The following is a 14,552-nucleotide window of genomic DNA, read 5'->3' on the forward strand; positions in this document are numbered from 1 at the left end:
CACCCTTTTAGCTCTAGTTGTTTTGCCCCGACAAGAGCTCCTTACTTCACAGAGACACTCCAGACCCAATTCTCAAGCTGGGCTCTCTGGTAAACACTGTAAACATTTAAGGGCATTTCTCTTCTCTAAAGCGTGTTGCCTCTTGTACCGCTTCTATCCTGCAATTTCCAGCCAGCCCTAGGTACTCCCACCCCTCCACCTGTCTCCGGAGGTAACTTGTTTTATTCCCGAGGATGCAAAGCAGCACAGGACCCTGCCCTGGCACTGGCCAGCATCTCCCCTTGCCCACCTGGTAGCAGGGCTGGCCAAGGCACCGCAGTGGCATAACATAAACACAGGCAGTGTAAATTCACCACTGGAGTGATCTCTACAGCCAAAAAGTTACTTTCAATGTATGCATCAAAAAAAAGTCCCATTTGACAACAGCACATTTCCTTTCTTGTGTTCCTAAAAAAAGTCTTGGCACTACTACTCCAAGGCGAGGGGCTGGGGAAGGTGAGGGCAAGGTCAGCAGAGGCTGCATGAATGCCAGAGTAAGAGCAGCAACACCGGCTTAAAGACATTCCCTGCTGACTGTAAGTCTCCTCACGCCTCCGAGTATTACCCCCAGGGTCTGAATTCACTAAGTGTGGCAGTTCATAAACGGAGCAGCAACACCAGACTTTGGCAACGCAAATATTTAGCAACAGGTAAGGGACACATTTCCTTCACCAAGACAGACCGAGCCAAAGGCTGCAGGCGAACGGAAGGAGCTGCGACCAGGGGGTCACTGTGGTGCCCATAGCCATAGGTCAGCACTCCAGCACTACTCTAGCATACTGTATTAACATTTTTTGATGCCACATTTTTACATTCATGCTTAAAACTGGGAGGACAAAAATAACTGTAGATCAGGAAGAAGAATGGACTATGGTGAGCTCTAAGGATGAGGCGAGAAGTATAACGCCCTTACGCTGTATATGTGAGTTAACTGGGACACGCCGAGAGGATTAAGGGAACAGATTCAAGAAGTCGGGTAACTTGAACTGTCTTGGTAAATATCACAGCCTGAGACAGCTGCCGGAGACAAGGAAAGCAGAACTACACAGAGAGAAAAGGAGACCAAAATTATTCTCAGTGTAAGATCCCGCAAGTCGCATCTCTGAAGGACTGGCATTACCGTCACCTTTTTCAGTGCACAGCACTATGCAGTTCAGAAATTACCGCACACGCTGCACAATAAAGTCGGCAGGAAGAGCACTTTACTGGAGAGATACTGGAAAACTAAGATAATTTTAAAAGGACACAAAAAGAGACCTTGAGAAACCAGTGCCTGGACTGAAATTCAAGAGGGTTGGAATACTTGCAACTAACATTTAATTTTTAGTATCACCCTGGATAAAGTATCATAGGATCTTCTCTCCCTCTCCAGCCCCGATGCGGGATATCTAGCAGGCTTGCAAACAAGCTGTATTTGTGCTCAAAAAAAGCAAATGCTTAACTTCCAATTCAAATATGTATAATCAAATTTTGCAACAGCAGAATCTCGATTCGAGTTCTAGTGGGATGGGATGAGGCCATATCCTACCAGAGGCGTTAAGTGAAAGCAAACTCATTTCCCAGGCTGGTGTCCTGGAAGAATTTATAGGACTGAACATGTCAAAGTGAAACACTTTGAGCAACAGGAGTGAGAAAAGGATGAAAACGGTAGGATACGTGGCTCCAGCGAGGGATACATTCAGGAGTTCACAGTGCAGTCAGAAGAGCTCGAACTAGTAAAGTGCTGTGCCAAGATGCTGCGCCTCACTGGCGTCACAGCAGCCTGCAGCCTGTACGCAGGATGGCACTACCCACCGTACGGGTGACTCGGCTGAAAAAAAGTGACTCGGCTGTGCCGCACCGCCCCGGCCAGCTCTTTCCAGCAGGTCACAAGCAGCTAGCAGGGGCTCACTGTGCATCCAGCTCACCATGCTGCAGTTGGAAAAATTACCTAAGAGGATCCATTACAGAGCTATAGCAGAGGTGAAGGAACGCACTTCAACCAGAAAGTGAGTACCGGATAGACGTGGGAAAGGGTCTTCCAGCACGTGGGATGGAAAAGTTCCTTTCCATACAGGCATGGCTCTGTAAGACTGTGAGTAGCCCCCTTGCAGTGTTCTTTCTTTGCTGCAGTTACCATTATTTCCTGGATATTACACAAAACTTGTGAACCTTAACACTGCTATCGCTTTCAGTTCCTACCACAGCAGCAAGGAGTGGCCCTGACTCATCCGTGCAGGGCTGCAGTTGCTCAGCGGGGGTTCGCAAGAGCCGTGATGCTGCAGGAAGACAGACGGACGTCGCCAACTGGACGTATACGAATGTGAATCTGCTGGTGGGCATGTGAAACCTAAGAGGAATAGTTATGAAGAAAAAAAAATGGAGCAAGAGTCAAATGATGATGGAGAGGGGACAGAAGGCGATTTTTAGTAAGAGTTCATTATCTAGTTTTTTGCAAAGAGAGTTAACCTGATAAACAGCAAAGCTGTTAGTAGCCATTTAGAATCACTTATCATGTTCCTCTTAATTTGGTAACTGAGAGCTCCTATACCACCTACCAGGAAAGAAAACACGTCTAAACTTCTCTTCCTTTCCTCCAAACAAAGTTTTGATGGCAAAATCCTTTTGGGATAATAGTTTCACATGCATTCACAGATTTCTTTTTTTTTTTTTAAAAACCACAACACAGAATAATCATCAGTTTCGTCTATTAGCAAGTATATAAATACAAAAACCAAGCAGGAATTTTTACTACAGTCATTTCCCTTTCATTCCTAAGCAGACCCCTCGAGCAACACTGGGCTGCGAGGGCTGGCCATGCGCTCGCTCCATCTGCGCTAGAGAGTTTCCGAGACTGTATCCTTACGGAACAGAGCTCCCTGGTAACGGACCGCCAGCTCTGACAATTCACAGTCACTGAAGCTCACTGGCAAGGTTAGGAGAAACCTTCCTCCAGACCAAACTGTTCTGGGTATCACTGCTGTATTTTTTTTCTTTTTTTTTAATTATTATTATTTTAAGAGTGCTAGTTTCAGCAGGTGGAGAGATAAATAGAAGCAACTGAGCTTCATCAAGGTGCTTTGAAACAGCGCCAGGTTTGGGATTTTACACACCTTTGTACAAATCATCTGTCTGCTACTGAAGTCACTTTCAGTTTTGTAACAGCTTTTAGACAAGCTATACTTCAGCTGCTCTGGGAAACACGCTGTGGTTGACTGTTGGTAATTTACTGTTCTTTGCAACTTCTTTCACTCCTGTTCAACAGACAAAAATCTGATGCCACAAAATGACAGATTTCTTTGAAAGTGAGACAGGGAGCTCCTCAGATCATCATTTTCAGGAATTCAAGACATATTACTATTTTTTTTGTAATCAGGTTTATGTTTTATGCTACATATTAAAAAGCAATACAACTTCACTTCAAAGAAAACCCTGAACTTCCAGTCTACGTATCTCAGGTAACTGAGGAACCTATCTGAGTATCAGCCTGCTTGCTGTCAGTCTACTTACATCTTCTGCCTGAGAAATCACCTGTTGACTACCACAACAGCTTTTCCACCTCTTGAGGTGTTAGGACTGTTTATAGCCTATAAAAGGACCTGCATTATACCTGTTTGTATAGTATACACTATATATAGCCTTAAGGTATAGTCTATCACCTATATAATCTTTACAGCCTGTAAGTTAGATTTCTGGCATGGTAATCGCAGCTATTTGGTTACTCACCCAGTGGGTCTGCTCCTACGGGTGTACCATCTGCCCTGTTAACATGCCAAATCATCAAGTAAACATCATTTTAGGAGCTGGGTAGAAAAACCTGTTATTTTTTCAGCAGTGAATCTGGTAAATTCTCCATTTCTGGGAAGCACTGAAACACTTTATGAGCTTGCTATTCATAAAGTTTGCAATTTTGAATCAATCAAAGCTGAAAATATTTAAATAAATGAAAGTCTGCAATCCTGCCAACCCAACCAATTAAGCTTGACTTGTAAAGAGATCCGTTTTTACCCCCCAATCTGTACCCTCCCAAGTGATTTGAAAGTAGCTTAAAGCGCAATAAACACAAATAGACCTTTAACTACCACCTGTATAAAAACAGAACTGTTATTCTACAAAACAGGACAGGGTAGACTAATAAATATGCTGTGACTTGGTTTAGAAAATGATCTATACTTATAAATATAGTATTTTTCTTTAATTTTTTTTCCTGTATTTGTCTTTGTTTGTGATAAGCAGCTTGCTATTTCACTAGAACTTGCTTTCACCTGTAGAAGAAATCTTTTGCATTGCACCCTTCCGCTGCAGCACACCAACAGAGCAACTTCTACCCTCTGTGCTGAGATACCTGCAAACTTCTGCAACACACTTCTATCCGTCAGTCACATATTCTGGACTCACATGATTCCAAGTCCCCACATCGCATTTTTTCCACTTTGCCCTCTTGCAGAGAATTTAAGAGTATGAGAAAGCTGTCCTCTGTTGAAAACCTAAGTGTACGGAGGACCCGACAAAGCTGTAGCGGTAACTTAGAGGCTCTCTCAGCACAGCAGAGTTTACAGTTCCCTTCTAGGCAGTGCAAACAGCCACAAGTTCTTCCCTATGTCCTACCTGCGATATACAGTCACCCAGAGAAAGAGAAGAAAATAGATAGTTTCCTTCAGTTGAGGAGGGAAGAATATTTTTTGCTAATGGTAAGAAGTTGTTTCATAAAATATAGTTTATCTCTGTTCCCATACGTTATACTCTCTTCTTTATAAACTGTCCCTGCAGCGTCAGAATCCCTCTCCATACTTTTTCCCATAACGCTCCAATCCCTGCTTGGATTATTGGCAACACAAGCAATGCTGCGCAATTCCCTGATAATTTTTTATTTTTTTTAAAAATTAAATGCCCTACTTCCTACCCCCAAACCCAAAACACACACACGCAACCCACCCCCCCAGCCACCGTCTCAGTGATTCAGTCAGGACGGATTCACAGCATTGCTTACTCTGTGCAAGTGATAAAAGTTTTTCTTAATAGGCCACATAAAATCTTTTGTATCTCTGCCTTAGAAAACACACGGTCCCTGATGCAGATTAAGAATTATAATGAAACAGGATTCTGTGGAAAAATGGCACAGACCTAGAAAACCACCCACCTCCATTTTAATTTCAATATCCAGTGTATGCAGACAATAGGTTCTTTCCCTCCTTTTTTAAAAAAATAAAGCTACTTTCCTCTATTCAGTATCCTGATCACATGAAAAATAAAGATGAGGGCTGGGGGAAAAGGAGTGGGGAAGAAGAGGTGGGAGAGTTTTCCATTAAGATGGCACCGTATCAGGAACAAGAGCCTCACTGAAACACAGCTTTTAGTTTTAAACCAGTTCTTTGGAGAAAAATGCACAACCCCAATAAAACAATGTAACTTTGCTTCTGTGCACGGCTCAAGAAAGCCGGTTTGAATTTGGTGGTAGGTCAGCCATATTCTGATGAACTATTTTCATTGGTTCTCACAGTTTAGAGGTGACGTTTAGCAGGCACACTTTTTCTCCTCTGGTTTTGCTGAATCTAGCTTTCCCGAGCTTCCTCCGTTGGCTGTGTCAGAGACCTGTGTCTTGTCCACGCACTGCTCCATACGCTTCATTATCAAGTCCAGAAGCGTGTCCACAGCCTTCTCCACGTTCTGTCCGGTAGCAGCACTTGTTTCGAAGTACGGTATGCTACGGTGGAAAGGAAAAGGTTTGCTGGAGAGACTTTTAAAGACAACCGAGACTCAACTCTCTGTAACACCCTCAGTGCAGCTATCAATGGTGGGTTTAGTGGCAATGAAATGAATGGGACAGACTTCTGGTTTGTCGGGACTCTACTTCCTTGCTGGGCAGAACCCAAACTCCTGCTCCTAGCACATGGTGGCATGATGACATGAGCACAAAAATGCCACATTAATTTACAAAATGTATCCTGGCATTTTGACTTCAAATTGCGATAACATCAGCACAAACCTTGGCTGAAAAAGTCTTTCGGGTAACCAGAAAGTCTACTTTAAAGAGAAACCTAAGTCTGCATTACAGAACATTTCAGAGACCACAGAACATACCAGAAACCTTTTTTTTAGGCAGATAGTTACAACTATTGCTATTTAGCAGTCCCTGTAAGTACTGTCTCCCTCCCTTCCTGTCTACTTATAAGCGCAACTTAACTTGGCTGTTTCCATTCTGAAATCCCCTTTGAATCCAGAATATTGCCTTCCAAATCGTCTTTTTCAGAAGAGAAGATTATCAATCGCTCCAGCACTTCCATCGTATGAAATCGGGCATGAGCTACCATCTCCTCAGTGTCACTGTCCTCCTTACCTGGCTCCACACAACTCTTTAATATTCTTTTATTATTTTTAAGTCTAATTTGTTTACTACTCCTCACAGTCTCTCAGGCCATCTTCTGCTGCTGGCCCAATTCTCTCTGAACATCCCTCATTGTACAGTAAGGGCCACTAAGGAAAAAAAATACACATTCTTTTTATCCACAGCACTATTTACTAATTATATTAACTATCAGCCAATTTATCCAGTTACAGGACACTCTGCAGGTGTTTTTAGTGCAAAGTAATGTAGAAGGCTCACTAGAACAAGAAAAAGGCCATTAACCGTTTTATTATCCATCAGGGAAAAACAAATAAATTCAGTGCCACTGCACACCTAGAACCTGACCAAAATCCACAGGTGTCTCCGCTTCCAAACTAACTAGAAAAGCAAATTATAGAAATTGTTAGTTCTTTAGTTCATGACACTGAGTGTTCATCTGCCTTTGGTATAGTCTGTCCTGAACTCTCAGGACAAGCCAACATCCCAAGAATGTAGTTTTCTAGTAAGAATGTTTCATTCCAGCCTTATTTCTTATGTTGTAATATTTTGGCCAAACTACTAGAACAGTGTGTTTCATTCTATCTATTTCCTATTCAAACAGGTCGATCTGAAAGCATGGCAAGTTGGATATCACTATAGGTGTATGTGATACTGCAATGCCTACAAATCTTAGGGTTTGTAAGTATACTTGCAAGTATCTCTAGCCAGTCATCAGCTGCACCTACAACAGTTATAGACTAAATTTAGCTTCTGTCATAATTTGCTTACCCATATTTGTCTGCCAGGTCTTTTGCTTGCCTTTCGTTTACCTCCCTTTGGTCTGATAAATCAGCTTTATTACCAATTAAGACTATATCTGGATTCTCACAATATGCATTGGCTTGCAGCTGACCTAGAAGCAAAAATAAACAGGAGTTAAGAGAATGTTCGAAGCGCCTTAGAGACCAAGATCGTTGACAAAATAATTCAAAATACCTTTCTGGCTCCCCACCTCAAAATATCCTAGACTAACCAGCCAACCACTTTATGCCAAACACATTTCCTTGTCGTACATTTACTTGCTAAGGGGAATTTTTCAAAATAGGAAGTAGAAATGGTACTAGAAAATTATTTCCAGTATTTATTTTACCAACATACAAAAAGACTTAGCTGCAATGAGGTGCACTAAACACAGTGCTTTAGTGGAGGAGAACCTCCACCGGCCAGAACTTTTATTCTACAAGACTCATAAGGACATTGTGGAAGTACAAACAACATCCCACGTCATCTGCAAATGCAGCTCTTCAGAAGTATAGGACAAAATCCTCAAGCACGTTTTTCTCTTGGATATACTCAGTGGTTTGAATGCAGTTTTATCCATTTGAAGATCCAGGCGAAAGTACTGTCCACAGCCTCGCCCCTCGTAAGTAATTGTACAAAGCCATTTACTTACACTTGCCTCAATCCTGAGGGGACTGACTTGAAAAGGCGCAGTATACACAGAAGAATATTAGAGACTCAGCTTGGTAAGCAGCGGAAGACTGTGATGATGGGGATTGTTTAGTGGGAGGAAGGAATCTCTGAAGAAGATGGAGCTGTTTTCACAAAGCTATCTGGATTCTCACGTTATCCCCACCTTCAGCTTGTTTGCTGGAAAACTGCCAGCTGGAAATGTACTGGCCTCTGTCCTTCCAGCACTCTAAATATCCTCAATTAAAAACAAACTTTAAGAATTTAACCTTTGTTTCACTTTCGGTCTAGCCGTTGTCTGAAGGAAAACTAATGATAGCAAACACTATGGGCTTTCAAACCAAATCCTCAAAGCCCAATCTTAATTTTAATTTAAACCTCAAAGCAGATAGGAAGGAATCACACAAATAGAAAACACACCATAAAGGTAACAGCAATATCCAAAGTACAGTTTCCAAGCTCCTGTATATCATCTAAAATATGGGGTATGGCCAAGGAAGTGTCGAATGCCATGAATTTTCAAGAGGCAACAGATTTATTCAAGTTGTACCAAATCCAAACAAGATTATGAAGAATATGCCCAAAAGAGTCTGTCGTGCAAAAAAGAGAAGAGCATGTATCTTTCCAATTTGATGAAGCTTTCACCCCAAATTACAGGCTGCAAGTACCCCACTTACGGCTGCACTAGACATAACTACTTTCTTTGTTTGTGAGCTGGAAAATGCTCAATGACGTGCATGAAGCCTAGAAGCCTAAAATACACAAGAAAGCTTCAAGTCAACCGATAAACGCGAGCTCTACAGTTCTACTTACTCATCCAATTTCTGACATTTAAGAAGCTCTGTTGACTGGTGAGATCAAACATTAGTAAAAAGCCCATAGCATCTCTGAAAAACGCTGTGGTGAGACTTCGAAATCTGAAGGTGGAAGAAAAAAAGACAACATAGCTCTATTAATACAAAGTGATCTCTAAGGTAAGCACTTTTCTGGCAAGCCTGAACTGAGTAAAGGCAAAAGAGATAGAGTAAAGCTTTTCTGAATTGCTTGTGCAAAAATTCTATTTAAATATATCTTGAAATCTGAAGAGTCTGCAAGATTTAGTGGACATACGTTCCCTTGGAAGTAAAAACAAAATAAAATAATCCTTGACTTTCATTTTAGCTATGATCCATCACACCAGTCAACATTTATTAATCAGTGTGTTAGTAATTTACCAGAGGAAGCTTATATGTGAGAATATAAACATTGTCAGTGACTAATCTATTAGTTCAAATTCTGCCTGATTTAACCAAGAGCGAGACAGGTTGCCTAAAAAAAAAAAAAAGATACCAAAGCATTTAGTGTATCACAGATCAGTGATAGAAATGGATTCACCAGCCGAGATTACACACACTTAGTCGATGGACGTGCACTACTCAATATAGTCAATATTAAAGCAAACAAAGGAAGAGTAGGTGGCTGTTTACATGCTTTTGATTGTTCGATGTGACTATCTGCTGTGAAGCTCAGCTAAAAGGAAAAGGTAACCTTTCCTTGCAGAGCTCTAGACAACACATGCACTCCGTAAGCAGACCTGCCTAAGTGTGCGTTCACAAGGGACATGGTTCACGGGCTTCCTGCAAAGCTACGGAGCTGGATGAAACTACAAACCATGAAATGCAGCTCTGTTTGTCACCAAAAGGCCACAAGCCTGTTCAAATCAGAAATGTGAAGAAATAGTGCTGGAAAACTGTGCAATGGCACTCTGGTGTTTTCTATATCACAGGGATCTAGCACATCACAAAACAGCACTATATAATCTCGCACAAACCAGCAGTACCAGAAAGAGTAACTGGTATTTTACGACAGACATCCATGAAAATTAAAACAAAAGCTCTCCACAGAAACATGTCATGATACCTGACGCTACTTTTAGGGTTTCTTTGGGGGGGGAGGGGCAAGTAGCCTCAAAATATTTAATCTCTTGCAGAGGTGTATACACAGTGTTGGAGAGTAAGGGAAAGAGATGCAGACACAAAATTTCAGCTTGCTTCTGCTTTTCTTCCAGCAGCAACCCCTCCCACATGGTATTTGCACTGCTCACTCAGAAAACCTGAAACCTGCCTCATCACGACTTTCCTTCCTCCCCGCTGGGCAAACGCTTCGGTCTGCTGCTCTTCAGTCGCTATTACACAGCAAATAGGTGAGAGTTGCATTTTCTTCCCTTGTTGGCAGATGACATCAGTAGTCACACTGAGGGCAACCTTACACACTTCATCATAGCAAAAACCAGTGTATGTAACTAGCCAGGGGAAGCTTAAGAAAGCAGTATGCACAATTCTCCCTTTAAGAAAATAATGGGATCAAGTTTAATAGTGACAAGTCAAGAACGTCTTTGGAATGAACAAATAAGTGTGCACACAGAAGATGGGGAACAACTGGTTAGATAAAAGAATCCTTCTGCAAAGGAGGATTCTGGTCAGTCATGAACTTAATACATGTCAACCACTGTATGCTGCTGCAAAGAAGGCAAATACAACCAAAACCATAAAAGTAAGTTAAGAAGCAATTCTTCCATAGTACTTGGCATTGGTAAGACTTGAACTAGAACTCTCCATCCCACTTGCATGCTGGTGGTGAGAGAGGCTGGAACCAGCCTGGGGCAGTACAGAACAGAAAGCTTGCTCATCATAGAAAAGCCTGAGCAAGCCCAAGTCACGCAAACTGGAGAGGACTTAAGGAAGGCATCAGGCTGCTCAGGACCTTGTCCACCTGAGTTGTGAACACCTGCAAGAAAACACAGACTGCACAGCCTCTGAGAGCGACCTGCTCCAGGGCTTAACCACTCCCATGGTCAACACTTGTGTCCTTCTACCTAGCTGGAATATCCTTGCTGCTGCTTGTGACCGCCACCTCTTGCCCTTTAGCTGTGAGCCTGAGGAGAGTCTGGCTCTGTCTTCTCCCCACTGGGTAGACGAAGACAGCAATTAGCCTCCCTTTAGTCTTCCCATCTTCAGGCTGAACAAGCTTAGCCCTCTCAGCCCTCACCGGATCATCATATGCCTCTGCCTCCTGACCTGTTCTAATGGCACTCCATGGGACTTCAGTTTATCAGTACAAAGTATCCCACACCGGGGGTCCCAAGAATGGAAACAGTACTCCAGATGTGACCTCAGAAGTGTTGCATAAAGGGGAATAACCACTTCCCTCAGTCTGATGGCTACATGCGTGCCAATGCAGTCCTGTATGCTGCGCGCCTTCATCAGAACATGCCTTGCCATCCAGCCTAACAGAAAAAATGTGAAATACAAGAACAAGACACTTAGGTAGGTTATACAATGTCTTCCATAGGAGATTAGGAACATATTATGAAGCCAAAATAACAGTACAAAACAAACCAAAAAAAGCTAACCAACGAACAAATAACCCACGTGTGCCAGAAACGAGGCAGCGTGCTGCTAAGGCAGGGAGCAGACCACCTTCAGTTCTTCCAGTCCCGAGATCCTCTCTCTGATCACTACATCAAAGCAGTGTCAGAAAAACTTTATTTCTGGAAGATATTTTTCTTGTCCTAAAATATGAGGATTTCTGATATTTTTCACCTGAATGGACTAATGGTTTACCAGAAATGTGAAAAACTCAGAACTGCTTTCCAATGAGCTGAACTCTGTTACCTTTCCTGTCCGGCTGTGTCCCAAAGCTGGAGATGCACCTTGAAGGCTTTTCCTGGAGATCCATTTGGTCCTCTGCTGTTGTATACCTAACGAGAGAGTCCAATCAGTACAGCCATACAGCTCACACTGAAATCCATCGCATGGGTCACAGACTTGTATTTTGTGCAAGCGATAAGTAAGGAGTAAAAGTTCAGTCCTTCAGTAAAAGCTGACTCTTACCTCTAAAAGCCACTTCAGAGGGCCACTTATGATAATATTTAAAAACCCAGGAGCCACATGAAACGTCTATGAAAGCTGCACTTTAAAGATAATTTGGTCATATTTAGCACTTCAAATTAGATACCAATTCTTTAAAACTTGGCATAGCACTGTGCTGAGCAAGCTGTCTGTGTTCTGTTTCATTGCTGTTCTCACAAAATTTACAGCTGACTGACAGGATTAACCACTATTATAAAAAGCTATTTTTTCTTCATTAACTTCTGTTGGACATTAATGACTTCCTTACTAACTGCAACTGCAAACTCATAGTGCTTAAAGAAATCACTGTGACCTTTCGCTGGGGCTCAATTCTTTATTAAGCAGAAACAGCGTGTAAATTAGCTGTTGCAGTAAAAGACAGAGGGATAAAATAAGTATGAGCTGTTTCTGTTATCTGAGGTAGTTTAGCAGACTCTCAGCAATTTTAAAAGCAGGCAAATATTGCCCTTGCATTTAGATCAAGAGAATATGGACTTTATGGACACGTCTGTATCCAGGGGCTGCACTGACCTTACCCGGGGAAGCGGAACACTTCCTCACCTGCCCTCCCTGGACTGTAAAATACAGCCATTAGTTCTCTTGCACAACCAAGTTAATAATATTAATTGGGGGCTGGACTAGATGACCTCTGGAGGTCCATTCCAGCCTAGACTATTCTGTGGTTCTGTGGACTTATGTAAACTGTTGTCATTTCAACAGGTAGCTTCTGACTGCAGCATGCCTTTCTTTCCTTTGTGGCAGGTCCCTGATCTGAAAACCAGAAGAGAATCAACAGATCAACCGCACCACATTTGGGAATTAAACTGGTTTGCTGGAGCATGTTCCTGTAATATTTAGCGTGATAAACAAGGAATCTCACAGGGTCATTTTTTAATATGACTTTTACACAACAGAAAAACATATTTAACCTTTTGGATCTCTTTCTTAGAAGACAATTTATTAGATTAAATCTAAATATTAGATTTATTATTCATTAGACCTTCAAGGCATTTCAAAGCTGGTAATTTCATGGAAGATGTAGTTTATCCCACACTTATAAACTATCTTACCCCAAAATGTACGGTAATGGAAAATTACGGAAGAAATCTGTCTGCAGCCTTTAGCAGAAAAGTTCAACCTTCTGGAAAGAATCCAGCACCCATGTTCAAAACACGTTAATGAGTGTCTGACCAGCCAGGGAAAGAGTATTCCGGCAATTTGCATGTTCAGACATTTCCTTGCAATAAAACTGTTTTTAATATTTTACTCTTATTACATCAGTGCAATCCCACAGTGCAGACAAGGAGCCAGGCTCCACTCCGACCCGAGCATCATGTTTAACCGGCCTGAACTTGCTGTAGTGCTGATTATGAGAAATTCAAGACAGAATCCAGATCCACGGTTCTTTTATTCAGGGGACCCCTGAACCCCCATCTTCCAGGCGGAGCCTGCGCGCCCCTGTCACCATGGCAAAACTGAACTCGGCACAGCAGACACAAATACTGGCAGTCATGAAAAAGTTGCCAGGGAAGATGAAGGTGAATGGGGGAGTGATGCCCACCTTTTCATATTCTAGTGAAATAATAGGAGCTTAAAACAGTAAGTTAAAAAGAATCAAATTTAAAGAGGTCTCCATCTTTCAACTGGGCAAGTATTTACATTTCTTTCTATTAAGGAAATGACTAAAATAATTGCCCAGGGTCTAATATCTTGTATTTATTATGGTTTTACTGTTCAAGCAAGCTAGAGGGATTCCTATTAGAAAGCTGAATTTGTCCCCTATATTTAGCCTGCATCAGTTGTCAGGATCTATGAGCAGATACATTAGTCACATTAAATTAAAACAAGGTGAGCGTGCTCTCACATCCACAAAAAGTACCTGAATGACAGTACAGAAAACTCTCATCTTCTATTTAACATCAAGAAACAAAAAAGCATGGCAGAGCAGGCTCACGCACCTGGCATTAAGAAGCACATTGATCCTAACCTACGAGGACTCCTGGTCACAGGCTCGGTATGCTCAGCCTCCAGCCTTGCTGCTGGCAGCGACTCAGAGGAGCAGCGTGGTCCACCTGGTGGAACCGCTTCTTGTGCCTTCACTAGTTTACTGCGTGATCTGGAAGCAAGCTGAAACTTCTGTGCTTCGGTAAGTTTCCATCTTTTCTATTTAAATTATGAGTTTGGGGGCCAGAGTTATTTCTAGTCATAAAACACACCCCATTCACTAGCACTATGGAAACCTGCTCTTGTAAACCAATGTGCAATAAACAACTTTACAATCCAACACCGGGATAAGGATAATGGCACCTTTCCCCTTTGTCTAGTTCCTAACTGTGACTTGCTTAAGCCAAAAACTAGACCAGGAAAAGCATTATCAACACATCTGTACCCCACAGGAAGAGAGGCAGTACACATTACAGAAAATTTGTTCTCAGCAGAAATGAATAAAGAAAAAAGAAGGTGGTATCATTCGTATGAGACAACTTACCACTCGTTTTTCCCGAAAATCTATCCCTACTGTCGTGATGAATTTTGGATTAAATTTGTTATCGGTGTATCTGTACAGGAACGTTGTTTTTCCAACCCCAGAGTCTCCAAGGGCCAGGAGTTTGATCAGATAATCATAGTCTCCATCAGTCATAGTGCTAATTTTTAGGAACCTACGTAAAGAGGAGAAAAAAATTGATTTAATGATAACAAAACCCCCTCTCTGTTTGTTTTTGCCTCATTTCTGTTTTTGTTCACGGAAATGCTACTGCCTGTGCTCAGGGCTGAAAGTTATGTTTGTGTATTTTGAAAAACGCCAATGCAAAGCAGCAGTGAAACTCGCAATTTCACTTCAGGTGCCA

At 42.0% G+C, this 14,552-nt stretch overlaps 1 protein-coding gene across 1 annotated transcript; it reads right to left on the bottom strand.

The window, feature by feature from the left end:
- Positions 1 to 4,914: 4,914 nt before the first annotated feature.
- Positions 4,915 to 14,344, bottom strand: RAB27B (RAB27B, member RAS oncogene family). Its single transcript, XM_009274740.2, has 5 exons — positions 14,192 to 14,344; positions 11,467 to 11,552; positions 8,627 to 8,730; positions 7,133 to 7,256; positions 4,915 to 5,722 (listed from the first exon to the last, which is right to left on the bottom strand). The coding sequence occupies exons 1-5, from the start codon at positions 14,342 to 14,344 to the stop codon at positions 5,533 to 5,535; spliced, it is 657 nt and encodes a 218-aa protein (XP_009273015.1). The 3' UTR covers positions 4,915 to 5,532.
- Positions 14,345 to 14,552: the final 208 nt, after the last annotated feature.

Source organism: Aptenodytes forsteri, unplaced genomic scaffold (assembly GCF_000699145.1).
Source record: "Aptenodytes forsteri isolate BGI_AS27 unplaced genomic scaffold, ASM69914v1 Scaffold112, whole genome shotgun sequence".
Lineage (NCBI taxonomy): Eukaryota > Metazoa > Chordata > Aves > Sphenisciformes > Spheniscidae > Aptenodytes > Aptenodytes forsteri.